At 33.9% G+C, this 24,490-nt stretch overlaps 1 protein-coding gene across 2 annotated transcripts in view; it reads left to right on the top strand.

Moving 5' to 3' along the window:
• Positions 1-23,966, top strand: part of LOC149784200 (E3 ubiquitin-protein ligase TRIM45-like) — a 61,005-nt gene extending 37,039 nt beyond the window's left edge. Inside the window, exons 7-12 of one of the 2 annotated variants that reach the window (XM_089933234.1) lie at positions 2,842-2,865; positions 5,169-5,192; positions 5,997-6,020; positions 6,925-6,948; positions 10,214-10,231; positions 23,343-23,966. In XM_089933234.1, coding sequence (XP_089789360.1) covers positions 2,842-2,865; positions 5,169-5,192; positions 5,997-6,020; positions 6,925-6,948; positions 10,214-10,231; positions 23,343-23,378 — 150 coding nt within the window. In that variant the 3' untranslated portion in view covers positions 23,379-23,966. Of the gene's footprint in view, positions 1-2,841; positions 2,866-5,168; positions 5,193-5,996; positions 6,021-6,924; positions 6,949-7,628; positions 7,721-10,213; positions 10,232-23,342 lie in introns of those variants that run through there. The other variant, XM_089933233.1, reaches the window with a different exon arrangement.
• Positions 23,967-24,490: the final 524 nt, after the last annotated feature.

Here is a 24,490-nt window from a genome sequence, read left to right as displayed (position 1 = left end):
TCTCGTCAACTTGTATATTACTCGGTCCATAAATTTACAAACCTTTAATATATATTGATAAGGTGTATGTTCTCCAGATCAATAACATGACTGAGCTCCTTTGACAATTGACGACAGTGGTACAGATTTAATTACATTCTATGCAATTGTGATTGCTTTAGTAATCAGCAGCACATTGTACAGTTATAGGAGATGATACTAGTATTGATACTATGTTTATCTGGTTTCTTGCCTGAATCTCTGCGTCTAAGAATTCAATAATCTCTAAGAAGTATAATGCTGTATGCTGGAGAACTTTGCAGTTCGTTTGTTAAATGCTTGATCGTCTACATTCATAACGCAATAAATTAATGTGGAATAACACCCACATAAAACATTCCTCGGTGATTTGTCATAGAGGCGCCATTTGTGATGCAGACCCTCACCCTGCTCGTCAGGTAATTTACCAACGCCCGTATCGGTCATATTTTCACCAGTATATTCGAGAGATATTATTACGTGCCAATGATGGTATATGCTTGTCATCCGAAGTGTTGATGTTACCAATCAACGGGTCGTCGAGGAAATATTCATTGAGTTTCACAACATTTACAGTTTAAGTGACAATAACATGTTGACTCGATTGACAACAACGGGACACACTCAATACTATATCAAATCGGGCAATCAGTTATGGTTATTGTTGCCGCGAAATGAGATCGTTCTAACTATTCTCAAGCCTCCTCTTGTTAGTCTGGCAATCGTATCGACCTTTCATTGAGATTACGACCAGTTGGTCCTATTAGAAATAGTGGCCGATGTCTCCTTCATGATTTTAACTACAAATATATACGCAGTCATATGCGCTATTTATATAGACATTCTAGTAAATGATACTTATGCATCGAAATAGACCGCTAAAGTATATATCGAGGGAGATATACGCAAATGCACTGTTAACCGAAGTATGCCGAATAACCACCATTTCGTAACGTGGCAGCAGCGACTGAACTACGATTATTTTTGTTTTGTTGTCATTCATTAATCAAAAGTAGGTTCAAGCGGTTGAACTGTCGGTTGAGAATCCCGTATAAAAAGCAATCTCCGTGTCGGTTAGTAGATGTATGATGCAAAATGTCCTTGATACAGTTACATCGGGTGTTCATGATGAAGCACAGGAAACATCTCAGTCTTCGTGCCCCTAAGTTGTTTATATATGCATATTAATACCATGTGTTGCCTCATTAATCTTGCATAAAGATCCATGAAGGAAATTATCTTTGATTGTTCTCAAGTCTATCACAAGTAATTATTTATTCAGGTAAAACCATCTAGTATCATCGAGAGCACTCATATTAGCAAGTTTCTCTCAGTGGAATAACGTTGATTAGGAACACACTCGATTGCCGTTGATGCGATCGATCAATGGATTGTATTAAGTTGCAGTATCTCAGCTAAACGTTATATTCCTCGCTCGTGTTCATCAGCTGTCTTCTGGGATCAAGACGATGGCTTTTCGTGACTCTTCCAAAAGTTAAGTTGCATGCGGTGTCGGATATATTGTGTGTTATTTATCTCTGATCAATTACTATACAAAAAGGATTTCACAATGCGTCGGCACAAGCCGCATTAGCGGTTTCCGCAGTGATCACTCTGTTTGCGTTTCTAATACGTCTCCAGTGGATGTCGTCCTTCGTTTCTGCAGTTATTACTTGATTAACAACCTTAGTTCGTTCATATGAAGTCAACAGTATACACTAAAAGAGGTCAAAATGTCTTTCTTCTCAGCAGATTGTATTTACATGCCTTTGAAGGTATAACAATGTGTTTGGATGATAACCTGCCCGATGTTGTTAACTTCACGTATGTAGCTGTCGACCGCCGGTGCCATTCCGAAATCAACCGAGACAATTTTGGATGATAACCGAGTTGATCCGGACGAATAAATCATACGCTCCGAGGTTAGGAAATCTTAACTTGAGTAGCTGAGTTTGGAGAATTGTGTTTGGTTTAAATTATATGTGAATCCAGTCGCACTAGCTGTTGTGACCGGGACATATCTTTGAAGAATACACCGTGCTGTGGGTATTGATAATACGAGCGGCCCGGGGGGTGTTCATCAAAACCGACAGTATTTCGGATATAGATCGTCGACTCGATCCAAAAGAGCCATACCAGATACTCCACAGGACGCAGTGGAAACAATAGTTGTTAGGAAGAAAAGTAAAGGTTATATTACAAAATGAACGAAGTTAAAGAAAATTAGAAACATAACCAACAGTATATGAGAATGCAACGAACAATTTATTTCCCTACGAACACAAAGTGGAACTTCAAAAAACACTTGGAGTATTACGAATTAAATTCCATATAATCAGCAATGTCCTATCAATTCGCCAAAATTATAAAATGTTCTACATAAATTACAAAAGTGTTTACTGTGCTGATATCCTTGTTTGTGCTGCTGAACCTAAATTATTGAATCAGCTGATATACCAGTAGCCTTGAAAATTTTGAAATACTAATGGTTTCAATGTGATGCTCAATGTACCACAATGATACGATCAAGTATACTTCGAAAGAGTTCTCAATATCAGAAAATAAAATTTAGTGAATGAGCACATTGCGATTTCAATCGATAATATAAGTGAATGATTTCTCCCAATGTCTATATGATCATATCTCAAAATGATTCTTCAGACTGATAGTACAATATGGATCAAGATTGTTTACAAAACCTCTTTTGTATATGGACTGTCACCAGACCTATGATGCAGCGTCATGTTTAGGGACACTTATCATTTCCATTGGAAACAAAGTTTACTTCACGTTCTTCACATCACATTTATTATATTCTTTCAGCAGAAAAAGCTACAGAAAGAAAAAGTAAGTGTTAATGTGTATACTTTCAGTCAAAGGTAAACAGCTCACATTCAAAAAGTAAAAAGTCCACGCAATTCATTGTAACACTCATGTATTAGTAGCAATGCGTCTAATTTAAAATTAATTTAATTTAACTCACCTATTGTCTCTAACTCTAAAGTTAGCAGTAATTAATCGTGCAGTTTTTCTTTCATTCAAATATCACTAACACTGCTTCACATCGTATTAGGTTAATCGAAGTATTTATTTCAGTGCATAATGAGGTAATAATCTGTTTGAGTCTAATAACACCTGATGAATTTTGTACCACATTTCGAAAATTGATACAACGAAAGGAAGACGTAAATTAGTATTACAGTTGCAAAATAATAACCCAAGGTGCCTATCATATTTCGAATTTCCTTACGATTACCTGATTATTGAATTAACAATCAGTGTGTCGGCAGTATTGACTGGAAACGTACATATCGACGAATCCAAAGGCTACGAAGCCAATTGCTTTGTTGTGAGTATACTCACAGTCCTTCGTTTGCAAATCAGTGATTACTTTAACTCGCTGGTCTTTTAAATTAGTGGAAACACGCTATTAGTCTGTTTTATGTTGGTCCCATAACTCAAAGTTAGTTACTAAGTTAGCATATATGTTATAAGGTTTAACTGGACATTCTTACTGTAACAATAAATATTTACAAATATCTCATCGCTTGTATGGGAACAAGATTATCGCTATGTCTGTCTCTGTCTGTCTCGCGCTTTCTTTATATATATGCTCGTATCTGCTTATATTTCTGTATATTATGTGCTCATATTTTATCCATGAGTGCAGGTTGCGCATAACTGACGTTTGTCAGAGCCTCCAAAATTGAAAACGTGCCCCGTTTTTATTTCTCATTGAACGTAATGCTAACATGTAAAACAAACACATTGATTCCATCATTATCTTTGTAAACAAAAAACAAACGTTTTCACTTATTGTAGTATTCTACCAGCCTCGTAAGCACGTGATTCGCTGTCTCGTGTCGGTAAACACTGAAATCCCTGGTCTGTACTTAAATCATAAGCTTCGTATTGTGAGTCATTTTGTCATCAGGAATATACAGATAATACATCAAAATAAAAATGTATTCTATATTTTAAATTCTAGCATTTGAACTTAAGTTTATGAAATGTACAATGAATAAAAATGAATTTAAAATCCGATGGGTGCATCTCAAAATAGTATTTTATTTGTTATTCCACCCACCGGAAGACTGGATATCTTGCTGTAAAATAAATATAGGTCCAGTCGCTATATCGACCATCAATCTTTTTACATTTCTTCGTATTTATTTCGTTAGATACAAATTATGCAATGTGCTAATTGGAGTGATTTAACCCCAAAATGCAATTATAATAATCAACATGTATGGAATGCCGACGGATGATAAAAAATTATTTTGATTAACAAGACAAGTTTACATCTCCATACATTACAAATGTAGCCTATTAATGGAATGCAGAAATTTTTATAATTGGTCTCATGGTTTTCTTAAATGATATCTTGTTCGCAATAATCATGTATATGCATGAAATATGCATTCATGTGCATAATGTAATAAAATGCACGAAATTTTACAACCTCATGTTTTCAACAATTTTTTTTGCAAATATTATAAAACATTATTAATTCGAGGTTTTTTTCTTCTTATCTTTTCTTTGTTATAAGAAGGGATTATTGCAGGCAAAACAGTTTGCTTGGCATCGCTTGTCACATAAAAGCCACATGACTGTATGAGTCTAAAACCAAACACTAAAAATAGATGAACCAGATTGACAGCTGATAGAAACTCCCTTTGATGAAATCAAATATACTAAACAGTGCAAACTAAACTGTTCATAAACTATTGTTATATTACAGTATCAAAAATTACAAACGTAAATCTTCGCATTCGGTTCGTGTTTGACAATGAGCCTTCCATCAAAGACCTCACGTGGCTCAAATGACTGGTCCCCAGTCAGTCTAGCCAGCTTGTCCCTAATAAAATGAACGCGGATTCACTACCGAAGAGTCTTTATCAGTTTTTCTAAACACAAAGTTATTTCTGAGCTTAAATACGTGTTTCTCAAATTCGATAATTACGACTGTGCGCATTTAAATATACGAGCCAGAAAATATTATTCCTCTCTGTCAACGTCCATGAGACCAACATACTAAACTTCCATTTGCGAATATATGCCTGCGTATGCACTCTCTCTCTTGCTTGAGAGCAAAGAAGTGGAATTTATTTCACCTTGTCTAATGTCAGATTTGTTCTATTTTTTTTCAGGACGAAAAAGAGAAAAAACAAAGCGTTAAGTATTGATATCACTATTTTTAGTAAGAATACATCGTGAATAGTCCAATGTTATTTTATGATTGCTATGACACATATTTTTTATAAATAATTATTTGCCGAATTCACCTCATTTTTCACCAACTAAATAGTTTTAAACCCTTTTCTAGCTCATGACAAACAAACACTGATATATATATATATATATATATATATATATATTTGTGGATTACGATTCAAACAAGAGTAATTCAATGATAATGATGCTTTTCTGGCTGTAATGATCTTTTATATTCTTCAGCGACAACATTATTGTCCAATTAGATGTTGCAGTGAATATACCGTTGATGCCAACGTGGTGTCATTTTCCTTTAGTTCCAACAAGGCATCATAAGAAGTCTTCTTGTGGAAACCTCATATTAATATGACTTTACATTTTAGAGAAGCACTGCTATGTATATTTATTTGCATTGTGTACTTTAACTATTTCCGTGATTGAATGTAGAATATTACACTATGTCTACCTGATTTTGTCATGTTTATATGCGATAAAATGTTCACTCAACCTAAGTTCCAGGCATTAAACTGTTTACAAATTATTGAAATTTTCCATGAGGAATAATTTGAAATTTAGAGACCTAAATGCGAGACAGCCACTGTGGTAGAGTAGTTCAAACGAAAACTATTGTGGACTACCCAGGTAAAGACATATACTCTATTTTCCATTGCGAATTGCGCATGCGTATCTTCCCTTTCTGTTGAGAGCAAATACACGATGTTTTCTTCACCATGTTTATTATCTCATTGATTATATTCTTTCAGGAAGAAAGGGCGAAAAACTTCAGAGTAAGAATCGATATTTCTGCTTTCAGCAATTATGTGTAACTTTGGCTAATTACATGCTATCAACTGCTCTTTCGTGTACTTAAAAGCAATTATTTGTAAAAGTTACCTCATCGGTTACCACGAAAATGTAATCTCTCTTTCATAATTTTTATATTTATTTAGGCTTAACTATTAATACCACCATTTCATGTCACATTGATTATCTTAATGATTTATTTTAGCCAGTAAATAAATTGTCTCATGTTTGAATCAAATAAAACTACATTGTATAATGTTGATATCTACTACAAAGCAATAAGTAATTTAGAGAGAAAAGTAAAGAAAAGTAGATTGTGCAGATTATAATTCTAGATTCCCCACCTAAACGAAGAATCAGCGTGTAAGCAGTTTCGTCTGGAAAGGTCTATATATCAAGGCCTCATAAAGGATGCAAAGCCTTTTTCATGTTGTCCTCCCCATAGTCCGATCTCTTAATAATGCAGTAATTGTTTCAAACCCTTGTCTATTACATCTATGTTCATATATCTTATATTTATCGCTTTCATCAGAAGGAGACATGACATGTTATAGTTGCAGAACAACATGCTTGTTTGAATTAATATGTGCAAACATTCATTTATGTTGTTTAATCGTTTATACACTTGTTTTAAGAAGAGTTTCTTATGATATAATATTGTCCATGAAAACTACACATCTTCTTTACATGTGAACTATTTGGCCCATGACATTGCAAGATATGTTGATTTGTTTTTTTGTTCTTTTTTGTCTGATATGTATATATATATATATATATATATATATATATATATATATATATATATATATATATATATATGTATATTGACTTGCAATTAAGCCTGGTTTGTTTCACGGATTTTGATATCGGTTTTTTATATTCTTTCAGGAAAAACAACAAATAGCTGAATATGTAAGTATTGGTATATATTGTGTCATTAAGAAGTATTGATATAGCTCGTGTCAGTCATTAACACCAAGTTATATATAGTCCTTTAGGCCTGCTAAACTTTATTCAAGGTTATAGGAAAGCAACATTTTTAATTGTTTTAATAGTTTAAGCTGGAAAGATTACTTTCAGTCATGCAACAGATACAATCAAAACGATCCTATTGTACGTGCATAGATATGCCTGTTGTATCTAATTATGTTAACAAACTCATGACAAGTGTGTTTTTGGATAAATTAGATAAATACTGAAATAGGTTTTGGTAGCATCTGTCAAAGTTAGTGCTGCCGCATTACAACCTTATTAAAATCTTAGTTATTTTACTTTCCTTTGTTATTTATTGTATCCATATTAAATGGCAGAATTACACAGATTATGTTCGGTACTTTAGTAAATAAGGCATATTAATGTTATTTACGGAATACAAAAGATTTGAAATTGAGGTGCTGAAGGACGCTACGAATACCATATCCCATGCTATATTCCATATCCATTATAGTATTCGTTATTTATATACCTTTAAGGTTTTCCTACACTCATTTTGAAGAAAAAAGACCATTCTATGAGATATACTACCTGCACCTCGTATGTAGATTTATAACATGGAATACACTTCAAATATATGCATCCATAATTTGTTTTAGGCAGTTCATTCCACTGTGTCAAAGGTCAGAAAACCAAAGCAAAAGCAGTCTACACCCTCTTGAACAAGCACGTTGGCATATACTCAGAGGTCGTAACCCAGTGCCCAGTGAATATAATATCTATCTGACAAAATTGTATCTCTTTTCCCTATAGGTATCATACGCATGGGCAGTATATACACTTTGTTGAATATATTGCCAGTAGGAGCAAAGGTGGTTACAGAGAGATAGGCTGAACAATCATACCGAAATAAAATCAAATATACTAATTTATCATGGGTATCAGATTTATCAAGCCTCTAATAGTTTTTAGAGTGATAAGTCATGCCAGTTGGCACTGACTTGCTTTGCAAGAAAGGAACCAATCCTATACTAAATGTATCCAGTACTAAAATGGACACATACAGCTGCATACAAATAAAATTAAATATGACACCCACACTATATATCTGGTCCACTTGTTCCCATTTTGTGTCTCGGTACGCAGTACTGGCGAACAGTCTTTAAACAACTAAAATTACCCATAAATGAATATGTTTAGCAAAACATAATATAGTTTACAATTTATCAAAATGGAGATACCAATGTGATGAATGTGCTTTGTATCCATTTAGAAGATGCCAAAAATATTAGTTTTACTATAGAAGTTTCTTGTGTAGGGTTTACGCAAAGAAACCTATAATGGAGATATGTTTTAATATTCTAGAAAATCAAAATAAAATACACATTTCCGTTTTGAAGCAACAGTTACATAATAAATGTTATCCTAAATTATACCGAACGTTTTATATGCCCATTATATATGAGAGTTTATAATTAACTACATTCCCATTAGTACCAAATACCAAATTAAATTACCTAGCCGACATGATGTACAAATACATTCTATGAAAATAATGATTGAGTTTAGGCATAAAGGAAACGTATTCAACAAAGTTCTAAGTCGTGCTTAGCCTCTCAGTTAACGTTACAACAGAACCATATATAGGCAAGTGATTATAAAATAAAGCTTGTTTATCGTATGTAAATCAGACATATCATGATCATAACAAGGCCTTAGAAGAATACAAATCAAAGGAACACATTCAGTTCATTGAAAAGTACAATTTGTTAGGTGTGGTGGATCTTTTTTGGAATGTGTCAGACGGAAAGAATGTTCACATTTTGGAACAGCTGTTTGTTATTGGAATGTGTCGGTGTAATACAAAAGTATATGTGCATGTTTTGAGTGTGCTGTTTTTATTTGAATGTGTCAGATGGATCAAATCTATATCTAAATTTTGGATGTAATCCTTCTCATTGGAATGTGTCGATCGGAAAAACCGCTGTCAACATTTTGGGTGTAGTATTTCTTATTGGATTTTGTCAACAATTTGGTTGTGGTGTATCATTATTGGAATCTGTCGGACGAAACAAATTATGCTCACATATTTGGTTTGGGGTTCTTTTTTTTGGAATGTATGGGACGGAAACAATATATGTCCATATTTTGGGTGCGGTGTTTTATAACGGAATGAGTCGTGCGAAAGAAAATCTAATTCCAAGTTTTATGTCTTGTCCATCTTATTGAAAAGGGTCGGGAAGAACAAATTTCTGTTCACATTTTGAGTGCGCTGTTTCTTATTGTAATGTTTCAGGTGTGTTGTTTGTTCTTTGAATGTGTGGTATTGGAACAATCTATATGCAAATTTTAGTGTGGTGTTGTGTTATTGGAATGTGTCGGACAGAAAATGTCTATATCTACATTTTGTTCCTTGTTTCTTTTTGATTTGAGTTCGTACACATTTTCGGTGTGATGTTTCTAATTCGAATATGTGGACGGAAAACATCTACTTTCACAGTCTTGGTTGTGCGATATGTTGCTGTAATATGTTGGGTGTGATGTTTCTTGTTGCAGCATGTTGGAAGGAAAATAATATTTGTCTACATTTTGGGTATACGGTTTCTTACTAATATTTGTCAAACTGAGACACAAGTTATGATTACATTGTGATTTTTCTGTTCCACATTTCAGCTTGTCGGTCAGACACAAAAATGTATGTCTATATTGTGTGTGTACTGTTTGTTATTGCAATGTGTCTGAGTCTGACGTAAATAAAATATACGTCCACATTTTGGATGTGCTGTTTCCTATTGGAATCTATCGGAAGGAAATAATAATATGCAAAAAATTATTTGATGTGGTGTTACTTATTGCAGTGTGTCGAAAGGAAAAGAAAATATATTCCTGCATCTTAGGTGTAGTCTTTATTCTTTAAGTGTGTTGGACGGCAACAAAAATATCTGTCCATATTCTGCCTGTGATGTTTCTTATTAGAATATGTCGGACATGAAACATGTGTTCATATGTTTTGTGTAAGGTTTCTTATTGCAATGTGTCGGAAGGAATACATTTATTTTTAATTTCTGTGTGTATTTTTTTCTAATTGGGATATTGGGAAGATAATGGAAGTTTTGTTTTTCTCCAATTAAAAAGGTATTGTCCAGATGTCAAATTTCTTTACAAATGAAATAAGCTTTATTTGCATTAAACGAAGTAAATTGCGCCTTTTATAGTATCATGTTTATTATGGGTTTTTTTTCAGCGAGAGAGGTACGGATATGTAAGTATTATTATTTTGTAAGTACATGCATTGTCAAATAAATGTAACATTAATATAGACGCTCTGTTAGAACTAATCATAATACAGAAGAATGATCATTTCATTTATAATGTAAATATTTTTCTATTTTAGGATCATATGTCAATAACAATTTTTGCATCACATTAGGTTATCCTAGTGGTTTTTCTATATTTATAACGAAGTTATCAGTTGTTTGACTTAATGACATAATACGTGTATATAACTTCTACAGTGGGAAAAAGGAGTAAACTATAATAACAAAAATATAAATAATAAGATATAGAGATTGGGTTGCAAGTATGTCAATGGCCGCCTGCACATCTAGTGAAGGAAGAACCTGGGAAAAAACAGGAATAACTACTAACCCGGCTGGCAAGTTTTCTTACATACTCATGTTAGCCAGTCTGAGACTCGAACCCACGCGGATAGATGTGATATTTAGTGGTTTGTAAAAGTCAGCGCCTTAGAAAAATATGTCACTCACACGGGGTCTCATGTACATATGTATGTATGTATGTATGTATGTATGTATGTATGTATGTATGTATGTATGTATGTATGTATGTATGTATGTAAGCATCTCTATATTCTCTTTAGCAGAGATAACATTCGGTTAACACCATGCATGATTATTAAAGATACTGAAATACAGCAGAGAATCGTGTGAAAAGATCAATCAATATATATATATAGAACATAAAATGTTTTAATACATATAATGATATAATTATATGTTGCATATTGTGGAGCTCAACATCGCTTAGCTTACAACGGCACACATCTTTAAACAATTAAATGATTATGTTGACATTACAGTTCGTCTTGCTTCATCTGGTATAGACTGATACATGATAACAATGATTATAGAATAGGAAAGAGGATCGTTATACACGTTACAGATCATGTATGAGATTTCTGCTGTAATTATTATCCATTCTCCTGTTATGCTTGTTCTAGACATAGTATAGAATTTTATTTGAACAAGCATCGTAGGAAAGTATCAGCAATACTTTATCAGATTGTATCCTTTTGCAAATTATGTCGTATTTAAAACTGATTAAAATAACACAGTTGACCTAACCAACGGCACGGAGCTTACAACTGAAAGCTTCTTGAACATTGAACACTTAAACACCATAAACTACTCAGAACTTAATATAGATTAGTATTGTCTCGAAGTGTTCGTATGTTGCAGTTTTTGTGATGAGTGTGGTTTACAATTAGCTTCTACAAACCAATCCATATACTGTCAGAATAATGATATAGTACTTCAGACTTTTAGTTTCGAAACACCTGGTCATTCCCGTCGTTCCACCGATATCAGAACAAAAAGGCTACATTTCTGGTGAAATATCTTGAAAACGTTAGTTCCGTCTATTACAAATGTCCACACGTAATAACTGTTTTAAATAGTTTTACATAATATGAGGTAAAAATGTGTAGGGTGAATAAATGTGGTTTTGTATATAGAAAAACAACTCCGAAGGTAGAGGTGATAGACAACGCCACACTGATATCTTTGCTAAAAAATCGATTTAGTTGTACAATTCTTTTAAAGACGAGTACTAGCCCATATTCATTAACTTTTAATAACAACTTCAATACAGCCAGTGGCCTACCTATGGACATATTGACCAATATTCAATGAAATGAATGCATACTTGAACACTGCCTCTGTACATACTCACTGTATACGTAAGAGTCAACTAATATAGTTATTATCGACGATAATGCTGCCGTTTGACTAAATTGCTTCATTTTCTTGGAAAATGTGTTGGCAAAACACACTTTCCCCCCATATATCCAGTATATCCTAAAGAAAGATTGTAAATGGATATGTTACGGGCCTCATTTTGGAAATACATGCTTTTAACATGCTTGCGATAAAACTATGTAAATTCGGCCAAATGAGCTCTCCTGATTTACGTCCGGTAGTATCTGTGGAACTACAGCGATACAGTTAAAATAGTTTGAATTTGTAAGTAAACTATTTTATACACTCTACCCAATTATGTTCCGTCCTTTGTATGTGTGTGTGTGTGTGTGTGTGTGTGTGTGTGATTTAGATTTTTAAAGTAGCTTTAACAATTTTCCAGTGATATCGCTTTGATGTCTGCAGTGTGGCAGTTTAAAGTGAAGTCAAGCATTTGGGCATCATGCCGCAGGGAAGTAGCATCATGCCCCACCCAGTCATGTTATCCTGACACACGGCCGACCAGTCATGACAATAACTTATTAATGCTGAGCACCTAGTGAGGAAGCTGTTAGCACCATTTTTTTAAGTATTTGGTATAACTCGGCTGGGGATCGAACCCATGACCTCCCACACCCGGGGCGGACACTCAAACCACTAGGCCACCGGAGCGGTAGAGTATTCAGTTCTTTAAGAAAGGATTAGTTAGCAGGGAACATCATTATTTTCATACCTATGGCGATTTTGCTCGTCCGAAGCATACGATTGGTCTGGAAATAAATTATGAATTATTTCTGAAGTACCAGGTAACACCCAGTATTATTGAATATTTTAGAAACTTTTGACACCTGTTAATACCGTAGTGGTATAATGAATCACAAATCTTATAACATAATCTTTGATAACGTCTGCTTCAAATTATTATAAAAAATACTAGATGGCGAGCTGCGATATAGAAAGCTACTGTTCAGATTTGATAGCGTTGTTGTCAAATTTATAGATTATTGCCTGCAAGTTAATCCTGATTAGCAATGCAACAATGATTGTTTTAAGCTACTGTATGGTAAACAAGAATCATCATGAATAACCAACGATATAATCGTTCCCAAAGCGAATTTCAATGCAAGTACTATTTGCAGTGCCAGGCACAATTAAAGATGCTTAAACTGTACACACAAATAATCAAAATAAACCGAAATAAGCAGAACATAGAAAAATTGTGCATTTGGCATTAAAATTGAATCGTATGCTAGATAAATTAATAAACAGCATTGTATGGATAATAACTCTACAATCCGGTATAATCATTTAAACATGGCATAAAGGAACTGTTTAATAAAGGATGAAACAGTTTAGCATTATGTATGCAGAACAGTCCGTTTATAATAATAATAATAATAATAATTATTATTATTATGAATATTATTATTAGTATTATTAGCATTAATATTATTATTGCTAGTAGTAGTAGTAGTATCAGTAGTAGTTGTGTTTACTCATGTATTTACCTATATATTTAACAAGAATAATCCATTTTAGTCATTAATGACTTGTTGGTTACTTGTTCCGCCACATATTAACCGTTTATTAAATTCGATTCGATAGTCACTGACATATAATCAAGTATAATAATGACAATATATACATGTGCTACTAAAAAACCTAGCTTAAAATCTAAACAATAACAAGTTCACAGAAATATTAACCAATTTGTGGATCTTAACGTTTTATAAATTATATTCCTTTACATATAAATGCATATACGCACTTTAAAGATTTAATGAAACAAAACTTCAAAAGGAGAAAATGTACTGACCAATCATTATATCACGATGTATGGAAGAGAATTGCCACAGTGTAACAAGGTGCTATGAAACATTTCAACTGCGTAAAGATATGTACGTGAATTGAATGTGATATTTTTAAAGACGTCCAATGTGTTTGCTATTTTCTTAGAGAGTTACAAAGTATAGTCTGTACATTACGGTGATGTATCATAACTAGCTAGCTATGGTTGGCTAAATAGTAAGGTAGAATAAACAATGCTGACATACTGAACTTGGAAGAAGATTATATATATATATATATATATATATATATATATATATATATATATATATATATATATATATATATGTAAGAGCAGTAGCTAAAATCATATACCAAACTAAAGACGTGTTTGAGACAAAATGATCATAACAAAACTCGCTACGAAAGGTTTCAGATTTATTTTCATGTTTTCCTTTATAACACAGTTGGAAATTTTAATAAAGAGAAAATTGAAACATCGTATTGATATACAGAAATATTTTGAACCTCAGAAGTGTATCCATTTGCAAGAAAAACATAACTGAATGAAGATATGATATTAACTACTTCAAAAAACAAGAATATACAATTGTCCACACTGAAAGGGCTATACGGTGTTCTTATAGATTGCTTATTATAACTTCTGCTAAAAAGATATGGAAGCGATTTGGTGTCAAAAGAAAACGTTTCATCAGTGATACATATTATATGTGAATTAATCTTGAAACAGACAACCTAAATATTTCTGTTCTGTAAATAAAACAGAGGTAAAGGTCACAAATGAATAACACCAACGCACATAGCATAATACATTTGACATTATATGTTGGCACTTGTGATTATGTGTTTTCTACTGAATAGCCCAGATGGTGGAAATGCAATGATCATACGTTTGTCTTTTTTACATGGGATAGGATGCTTGTGGGTATATATGAAATGTACATTTTCTAGGCTTGAGACAATAATTACTGTATTTGGTACTTGAATTTCTGGGTATGAGACAGGCTGCATATTTGTCTCATATTGACTTGAACTCATCCAAACTAATCATTGCTGCTGAGAAAAGAAATATCAATATATATATATATATATATATATATATATATATATATATATATATATATATATATATATATATATATATATTCTGTCCTTATCGATAATTCGCAAAACTAAACGTACCTTACGTCTACAGAATTCAGCTTTTCTTCATTCAGTGTAATTTTTTTATCGCTGGTCAATGTGAATATTAAATTTACAGTATTTTATATTATATTATTGTATATATTTTAGCTTCGTTTATGGTTAAAGATTTTAAAAAATGTAATGTGCTTATTGTTTTAAAAAAGCTGTGTGAGTTTGTTGGTCAGAAGTATGTTTATTTTATTACAAAATCTTATTTTCTGGGAAATTCTCAACAACGATTTACATTATTTGTACAGGATAATCCTGACATATTATAGTTATTTTCTAGCTAGTATATGTTACTTTACATCGCCACTAAGTTGTGAAGAATCAATAATGCTTAATGTTTAATTTGTATACCCGAGTCGCATATATAATATTCGTTAAATCTGAATCGCGCTATATCTTCAACATGTCTAATCGTTAACATATAGTAGATACAGCCAGAAGCAGCACAAGAAATGTATTTAATAGGAAATGTGTTATACTTGAGAAGTCGGATGAAGTACGAGGGTTTTTTGCTTTTATGGATGTGCTTGACCAACATAACGAGTGTAGCAGTATAGTTCAGATAGATACAGGGAAATGTGCCATAAAGAATTTTATGAGCAGATACGCTTCCTATTATATCCTTCATATTTCTCTCTGCTTCAGTCTGCAATGTTTGTTCCTAATTTGAGACTAAGTTATTATTTAATGTAAAATAAGTTACGATGATTGTTGCAGATATCTTGAGGTTTCTTGTCCGATGCATAGCAGAGTAATAGTGGCAATTGTTCTACGTTTTTTTTTTTTTTTTTTTTGAGGTAGAGATTAAAAGAATGTGCATGAAAGTTTGTATTATTGTATAAAAAAGAAACATTATATACAGTAACATACTTAAGGTTAGATCTCTCACTGTGTGGTACACTATTTACCTGCTGGGCATATGGTAAAAAGACGGCTATCGGGTTACAAATAAATATACCATAGCACATTTTCAAAACTTTTACATTCTATGTTCGTAACGTCTTAGTAACTGTGTTCCTTATTTACTTTCATGTCGAAGTCTAGCACAGAACAATTCTAGTCTTTATTAGCCAATAAACGGTTCTTTTCAAGTCGTCTTCTTTGTTTACTTTCGAAACGAGTTAAGCCCATATTGTTATTAGATCTGATATTTTTAATAAACTAGTCATTCAATAAATGTGGAAGATGATATTGCTTTTTACTTTGTTTGAATAGTTTTATTGATTTTATTTCTTTGAATTATCTCTACTAAGTCCTAACCAGGACCCAAAGTGATTTTATGTAGGTTCTTGACCTCAACACCAGTCAGTAAAAATATATACTGAAGGGGGTTTCAGTGACATGTTCGGAAATATAACTTAAAATAACAGTGGCAAAAGCATTGAACTTTGAGGCACTTTAGTTTTGACATGTTAACTCAATCAACCCTAACGCCGCGTTTACATGGCAATAGGTAGCAGCGTACTGCCGAGCTCTGTAGCGTCAAGGTCATGTATTATGCACTAAAGTGGGTGGTATTATAGAAAGGTGACAGATGCAGCTCTACAATGCTACCAAATAATCTGGACGTTGTAGCTTCATTACAATACAGAGGGAAAATCACAATTTTTTTGACTCGTTTTTCTTTCCCCCAAAATTCGCCCGTGGTCGGAATCCGATTTTGTGTCAGGATTTTATACTTTTTGGCCTAATATCTAAGGCAGACCGGTCTAAACTGCACACAGACAGGTGAACCTTTGCAAAAAGTAGGATTATGTGGGCATTTGGAATAAAGAGTGGTCTCCATACGAAAATGAAGGGTCCGTTAAGCAAAAGAAAAATCCAACTTTTACCCTTCTGCTGATGCGCGAGCAAAACAACAGACAACGACGTTTCTAACACAAGTATGCATTAGGCTAATGGAAAATCTCTTGGAAGTTGGTGTATTAGGATTTATCCAGAAACAGTCCCCAACATGTGTTTCCTACTCGCATTTAAGGCAAAAAAGACAACCTACAGGGGTTAATGAGTTAATATGATATGTTCTTACTCTGTAATGAGCCTGTCATAGATCGTTTCTTAATTTTTAAATATGAACATATACATTCTTCTCATCAAGTATTTTGTTTAATGGAAAATGCAGTACTAAATCAAACGCAAAAGACGCAAGCAAGCACTTTTTCATACCGGAAAATGATTACGTTAGCACATAGAGAGAGATAGAGACAGAGTGAGAGAGAGAGAGAGAGAGAGTCTCATGTGGACAACAAATAAACGTTCCATTGTAAAATTACAATGAACGCTGTAATATTGGAGATTATAACATACACTCTTGGTTAGAGCGTCCACGTTGGATGCGGGAGGTCTCGGGTTCGAACCCCACCAGAGTCATACCAAAGGCTTATACAAATGGTACTGATCAGCTGACTCGCTGGGCTCGCATGATTAACAGGTTGGTGTTAGGGCTGGTCGGCCTGGTGTCAAGATAATGTGACTGGATGGGACATGATGCTATATGTCTGCAGCATGATGGCTCAGTGCTAGACATCACTATAAAATAACTGTTACAATGTAGACATAATAGCGATATGACTGTAAATTTGTTAAAGCTACGTTAAAATCTCAAAACACAGAAACGCAGATTGTGTTATTAATTAAAGGAATCAAACATATCCTGCACATGTAATAATTTTGGTACGTGTCATGAAAGAGCTTAACATTTTGTTGCAATATACGAAACCCCTTTTTAGTAAAGTGTCTGAAGAGTAAAGTTATGTTATCTTTCTTTTCATCCTTCGGTAAGTGTCAATTTTATGCTTTTTGGCATCATATCCGTTAAGCAAATATGCACCATGACTAACAGCAGGCTAGATATTTTCCCACAAATATTATTGCTTTTTTCGTAAATGATGAATTATCTCTGCAGTTGCACGTAACTCAATACCATATTTATCACAACGACTGACTTTTGTTTATATGATGATGTGAAAATGAACGATAATAAAAAATAATCTTCATCTTTACGTGCTCTTGATTTGCACGCGTACAAGCATACTTGGTGGCGATCAATGGAATATTATAGTGTTGTTTTATATTTATGATGACATTGTTAACTTTATATATTGCAGCCTGCGTTTAATGCTCATTATTAAATAAGGCAAAGATCATTACATGTCAATGCTTTGTGCACACGAATCATAATGAATGCCCAAATTTAAACGGTTCTTTCCCAAATGAGCCATTTATTTATATTACTTATGATCATTTATACCAGGTATAAGATAATTCATGTGTCTCAGGTCACAAAAAGCACGAAATAAAAGAAAATGAATACAATATAGATATAACAGTGAATGTAATGTGATATTTATTAAACTTAAATCATTTACAATATAAAATAAGGAATATATTCTGGAACAATCCACAACCAGCATGTACATTGTTTTAGATATGGAACAATGTACATATTAATAAAGGATGCTTTCAATTAGATTTAATCTATACGGAATTTGCATGCACTTGGTGTCCTGGAGGAATTTTTTGAGCCATGCGACACTTGGTTACTCTGGTCCGTTTGGTTTTATTCTTGTTACGAACTTCCTTACACTTACTCAAATACGTCAGATGGGGAGGGACATGTTTAGTACAGGCGATAATCACATCTGGGACAATGACAAACGAAGAATACACACATAATGTTAGATGTATTGACATATAACGATAATAATGCACACACTCACGCATTTCCACTTACACTACCTCTCGTGATGATAATAAAATATATAATGAAGTAGGATTAATACAGTCTGATTCAAGTCCAATTATTCAGCTGTCTTTTAATTGTACAGTGCTATCATTGCACTAGATTAGGAACTCAACGAAGTCAATGTTCACACTTGTATCCTGATCGAAATACAACTACAAAGTTTGTCTCCACGTATTGACAGTACATCATCTACAATTCACCAATATAATTATATACGTTTTCTTTACAACAAAGCAGCTTAAAGTGGCCTAAAATTGAACACTATTCACTGTTCAAGAATGCAACACTATATCTTAGTTTTCCTACTTCTACTTCTAATATTCCCTCCACCTACTGGACGCTTGGTGCGACCGTTATGGAGACGCGTACTCCCTCAATTTCAATGTAAGCTTAAAAGCCAAAATGCTCGACAATGTCTGTGGGGTCACGGACGCCCTTCCTGAAATTCGAAATCCACGATTTACCATCACAAACGCCTGCTGAGAGAAATGTGATCATACACCCCTCCTGCCTGCCTGCTTGCTCCACTTATATCTCTGACTGACTGCTTTATATTCTTAAAACTCTTATGTATGCAAACTTGCTTGCCACCCAGCACAAGCATCTTGCAGGAACACGTTTGTCCTTCTAAACACAACGTCAGTTTAGCTCAGTGAGTATATCATATGTTCACGCTTGATAATATACTATGCTCAAGCTGTCGATTTGATGGGTTTGTATGACACTTCAATCAAATGAGGCAGAATATCTATTAAGTATTATTCCGAATAGACTTCAGACATAATTCATCCAGGTTATTCCACCGTATGCAAGTTTATGTTTGCACGCGTACAAGCATACTTGGTGGCGATCAATGGAATATTATAGTGTTGTTTTATATTTATGATGACATTGTTAACTTTATATATTGCAGCCTGCGTTTAATGCTCATTATTAAATAAGGCAAAGATCATTACATGTCAATGCTTTGTGCACACGAATCATAATGAATGCCCAAATTTAAACGGTTCTTTCCCAAATGAGCCATTTATTTATATTACTTATGATCATTTATGCCAGGTATAAGATAATTCATGTGTGTCAGGTCACAAAAAGCACGAAATAAACGAAAATGAATACAATATAGATATAACAGTGAATGTAATGTGATATTTATTAAACTTAAATCATTTACAATATAAAATAAGGAATATATTTTGGAACAATCCACAATCAGCATGTACATTGTTTTAGATATGGAACAATGTACATATTAATAAAGGATGCTTTCAATTAGATTTAATCTATACGGAATTTGCATGCACTTGGTGTCCTGGAGGAATTTTTTGAGCCATACGACACTTGGTTACTCTGGTCCGTTTGGTTTTATTCTTGTTACGAACTTCCTTACACTTACTCAAATACGTCAGATGGGGAGGGACATGTTTAGTACAGGCGATAATCACATCTGGGACAATGACAAACGAAGAATACACACATAATGTTAGATGTATTGACATATAACGATAATAATGCACACACTCACGCATTTCCACTTACACTACCTCTCGTGATGATAATAAAATATATAATAAAGTAAGATTAATAGAATCTGATTCAAGTCCAATTATTCAGCTGTCTTTTAATTGTACAGTGCTATCATTGCACTAGATTAGGAACTCAACGAAGTCAATGTTCACACTTGTATCCTGATCGAAATACAACTACAAAGTTTGTCTCCACGTATTGACAGTACATCATCTACAATTCACCAATATAATTATATACGTTTTCTTTACAACAAAGCAGCTTAAAGTGGCCTAAAATTGAACACTATTCACTGTTCAAGAATGCAACACTATATCTTAGTTTTCCTACTTCTACTTCTAATATTCTCTCCACCTACTGGACTCTTGGTGTGACCGTTATGGAGACGCGTACTCCCTCAATTTCAATGTAAGCTTAAAAACCAAAATGCTCGACAATGTCTGTGGGGTCACGGACGCCCTTCCTGAAATTCGAAATCCACGATTTACCGTCACAAACGCCTGAGGAGAGAAATGTGATCATCCACCTTTCCTGCCTGCCTGCTTGCTCCACTTATATCTCTGACTGACTGCTTTATATTCTTAAAACTCTTATGTATGCAAATTTGCTTGCCACCCAGCACAAGCATCTTGCAGGAACACTTTTGTCCTTCTAAACACAACGTCAGTTTAGCTCAGTGAGTATATCATATGTTCACGCTTGATAATATACTATGCTCAAGCTGTCGATTTGATGGGTTTGTATGACACTTCAATCAAATGAGGCAGAATATCTATTAAGTATTATTCCGAATAGACTTCAGACATAATTCATCCAGGTTATTCCACCGTATGCAAGTTTATGTTTTTAATAGTAAATAAATTGTCCCTTGCAAACAAATGCTTAAGGAGTTGATACAAATCAGACTGAACAAGAGTTTTCCTTATCAAACAATATTCACCAACATTTGCACATGCAAATGGTCTGTTAATAATGAATCGGGTTCTACAGGTGATTGATCCAGACCAATCACATTTGCAGTTTTTCTGTCACCGAACATGTTCTGGTACTATTTCATAAGAAGCGACTCAAATTAATTCGATATCAGCGAATATCACGTGAGTAGTACAAATTAACATTTTCTATCTTTGATTAGCATGTGAATAGTACAAACTATTTTTATATCAGTATCATGTGGGTATTACAACTAATTTTGATCAGTGAGTTGTAAGTGAGTAGAACAAACCAATTTGTTATATCAGTAAAAAGTTTGCTTGTAGTATAAACTAACATTATCTACCAGTGATTAGCATGTGAATAGTACAAACTATTTTTATATCAGTATCATGTGGGTATTACAACTAATTTTGATCAGTGAGTTGTAAGTGAGTAGAACAAACCAATTTGTTATATCAGTGAAAAGTTTGCTTGTAGTATAAACTAACATTATCTACCAGTGAGTAGCATGTGAATAGTACAAACTAATGTTATATTAGTGAGTAGTTTGTGAGTAGAACAAACTAATATGTTATATTAGTGAGTAGTTTGTGAGTACTACTAACATTATCTACCAGTGAGTAGCATGTGAATAGTACAAACTAATTTTTATCAGCGAGTTGTATGTGAGTAGAACAAACTAATGTTATATTAGTGAGTAGTTTGTGAGTAGAACAAACTAATATGTTATATTAGTGAGTAGTTTGTGAGTACTACTAACATTATCTACCAGTGATTAGCATGTGAATAGTACAAACTATTTTTATATCAGTATCATGTGGGTATTACAACTAATTTTGATCAGTGAGTTGTGAGTAGAACAAACCAACTTGTTATATCAGTGAAAAGTTTGCTTGTAGTATAAACTAACATTATCTACCAGTGAGTAGCATGTGAATAGTACAAACTAATTTTTATCAGCGAGTTGTATGTGAGTAGAACAAACTAATATGTTATATTAGTGAGTAGTTTGTGAGTACTACTAACATTATCTATCAGTTAGTAGCGTGTTATTAGTACAAACTATCATTTTCTATCAGTAAGTACCATGCGAGTAATGCAGATGCTGCACAGTCTCCAAATGTGTCTGAATTAGTTACTTAGTACAGGTTTAAACAATTCAATTTCCAGATTGTTAAAAATGTACCTACCGTTCTGTGGCCTAGTGGGTAGAGCTTCCGCCTTGGGTGCGGGAGGTTGCGGGTTCGAACCCCGGCCAAGTCATACCAAAGACTTTAAAAAATGGAACTAACAGCTGCCTCACTTGGCGCTCAGCATTAAGAGATTAGTGTTAGGACTGGTCGGCCGGGTGTCAGGATAATGTGACTGGGTGGGACATCATGTTACATATATGTGGCTTGATGCCTGAGTGCTAGACATCATTATACACTGTCACACTGCAGACATCGCAGCTATATGACTGAAATATTGTTAAAGCTATGTTAAAAATCCAAATCACACACACACACACACATACTGTACCAATTGCATATCATGTTTCATGAAAATATATTTTATGTGGTTTTATTAGCCATCTTCAAAATCCCAACAACTTAGTCGTACTGATGCTGTATCAAATGGAATACGTTTTGACATCTCACTGATTTTCAAATAAAGCGGAAACAACAGCGTAGTCTTCGTATAAATACACAAGCATATCGATATAATGAAATGCAAATGCGTACTCATTATTAATATGTATATATGGAACAATATACGGTATACATATTAAGCAAAACAAAGTCGATAATGGATCACCCTTTTTGACACCAGCATGTTGCTAAAATTAATTGGAACATCAGTTTGTATCTCGTTTGCAAGTTTTAACTGAGTCACTTGTTTTGTATTCAAGATCACTTTCGTGCCTACATATCATAATTACGTCTAATTAAATGGACTTTAAAGCACTTGCTGCATATATTAATGCGCTTTCAGTTCGGTTCAGTATAGTGCTGTATGTGACCTAATCTACAAAATTGGATTACTATGTTACTAACATTGTGTCCAAAATCCGAATTCGTTTACTGTGTTTTCGATCTTTGTGAAGAAAGCTCATGAGGATTGGTTGCAAAATATAAAACATGGTTTAATTATAGTGTGTCCTGTAAAAAGATATAGCACTAAATGTATGCTTTCTTTCATTTCAGAATATGGTAAGTGTTTACATTAAAGATGAACATTGATCATGATTTTGCGTAAGTAAATGTGTGTGATGATTGTATGGTGTTCTACCTGCATCATAATAAAAAAGACGAAATTCACTGTTTTACACGAGGTTTAATTTGTCCGGAAAATAGTATCACCTTGGTTGTAAAGTTTTGAGTTCTCTCTGCTGTTTTGCATAACAATTTTAGACTCCCTGTCAATGTGACCATTTCTTAAGTTTTATGTGAAGAGAGCACTATTCTTGTACTAATATTATATCCTTTTAAACTTCCGGATATTTATGCAGATCCAGTATATTTTTGATAATTAAGCAACCCTCCTGGAGGGAAGCGTATATTCCGACCAGCTATAACCCCCAGTACATTGCAATCTGCATTACGATATCTGCTTTCGCACCAGTCCTGCTAACTGTGAACTGGGCCTTGAAGAGCTCAAGGAGCACCTTAGAATAAGATGATGCAAAAGGAGCCGCATTGAGGAGGCTATTAACAAAACCAGACTTATTTACAGAAAACCCCAAACCTGTCCCCTTAGTGATAACGTTCTATCCGATGCCCTAAACATGTAGCAATAGTAGAACATTGAATCGGCTGAACGTATGAGATATATATAATTCCAAAAGATCATTTGGTTGTATAGACCTAACTATCTTAAGGACCATCTAGCGCGTGTGAAGGTACCGTCGAACAAGGCTACTAATCTTGGCAGATACCGCTGTAAGGGCACGCGTTGCCGAGTTTCCAATCATATGCCCTAGACAGTGGTTTGAAAAGTTAGACAACAGGAGTTAGCTACACAACCAGTTAGAAGCTAGTATGTATACATACAAATCAGTTCAATCTACTAGTATATTCTGACTTGTGAGATATGTGCCATTTTAAATGTTGGCGGAACAGTTAATTTCAGAACTCTAATAATACTATATTCGCAATCAAATGAACTCGAAAGTCGCCAAGTACTATAACTAGATGGGACATTCGATAGAGTTCCTTGAACTACTTCCGTTTTCAAAAACCTGGGGTAGACCGACATTGAATGCACACGTTACGTACGATACTGGATAACGCAACTGAAAACACATGGAGAGTTCGATCTAAATACAAACTTCTAACAGGCCAGTAGCAGTCTT

Source organism: Sinohyriopsis cumingii, chromosome 14, assembly GCF_028554795.1.
Source record: "Sinohyriopsis cumingii isolate HCF-2022 chromosome 14, ASM2855479v2, whole genome shotgun sequence".
Taxonomy (NCBI): domain Eukaryota; kingdom Metazoa; phylum Mollusca; class Bivalvia; order Unionida; family Unionidae; genus Sinohyriopsis; species Sinohyriopsis cumingii.
The sequence above is the reverse complement of the archived record's forward strand: the minus strand, read 5'-3'. Positions and strand labels throughout refer to the sequence as shown.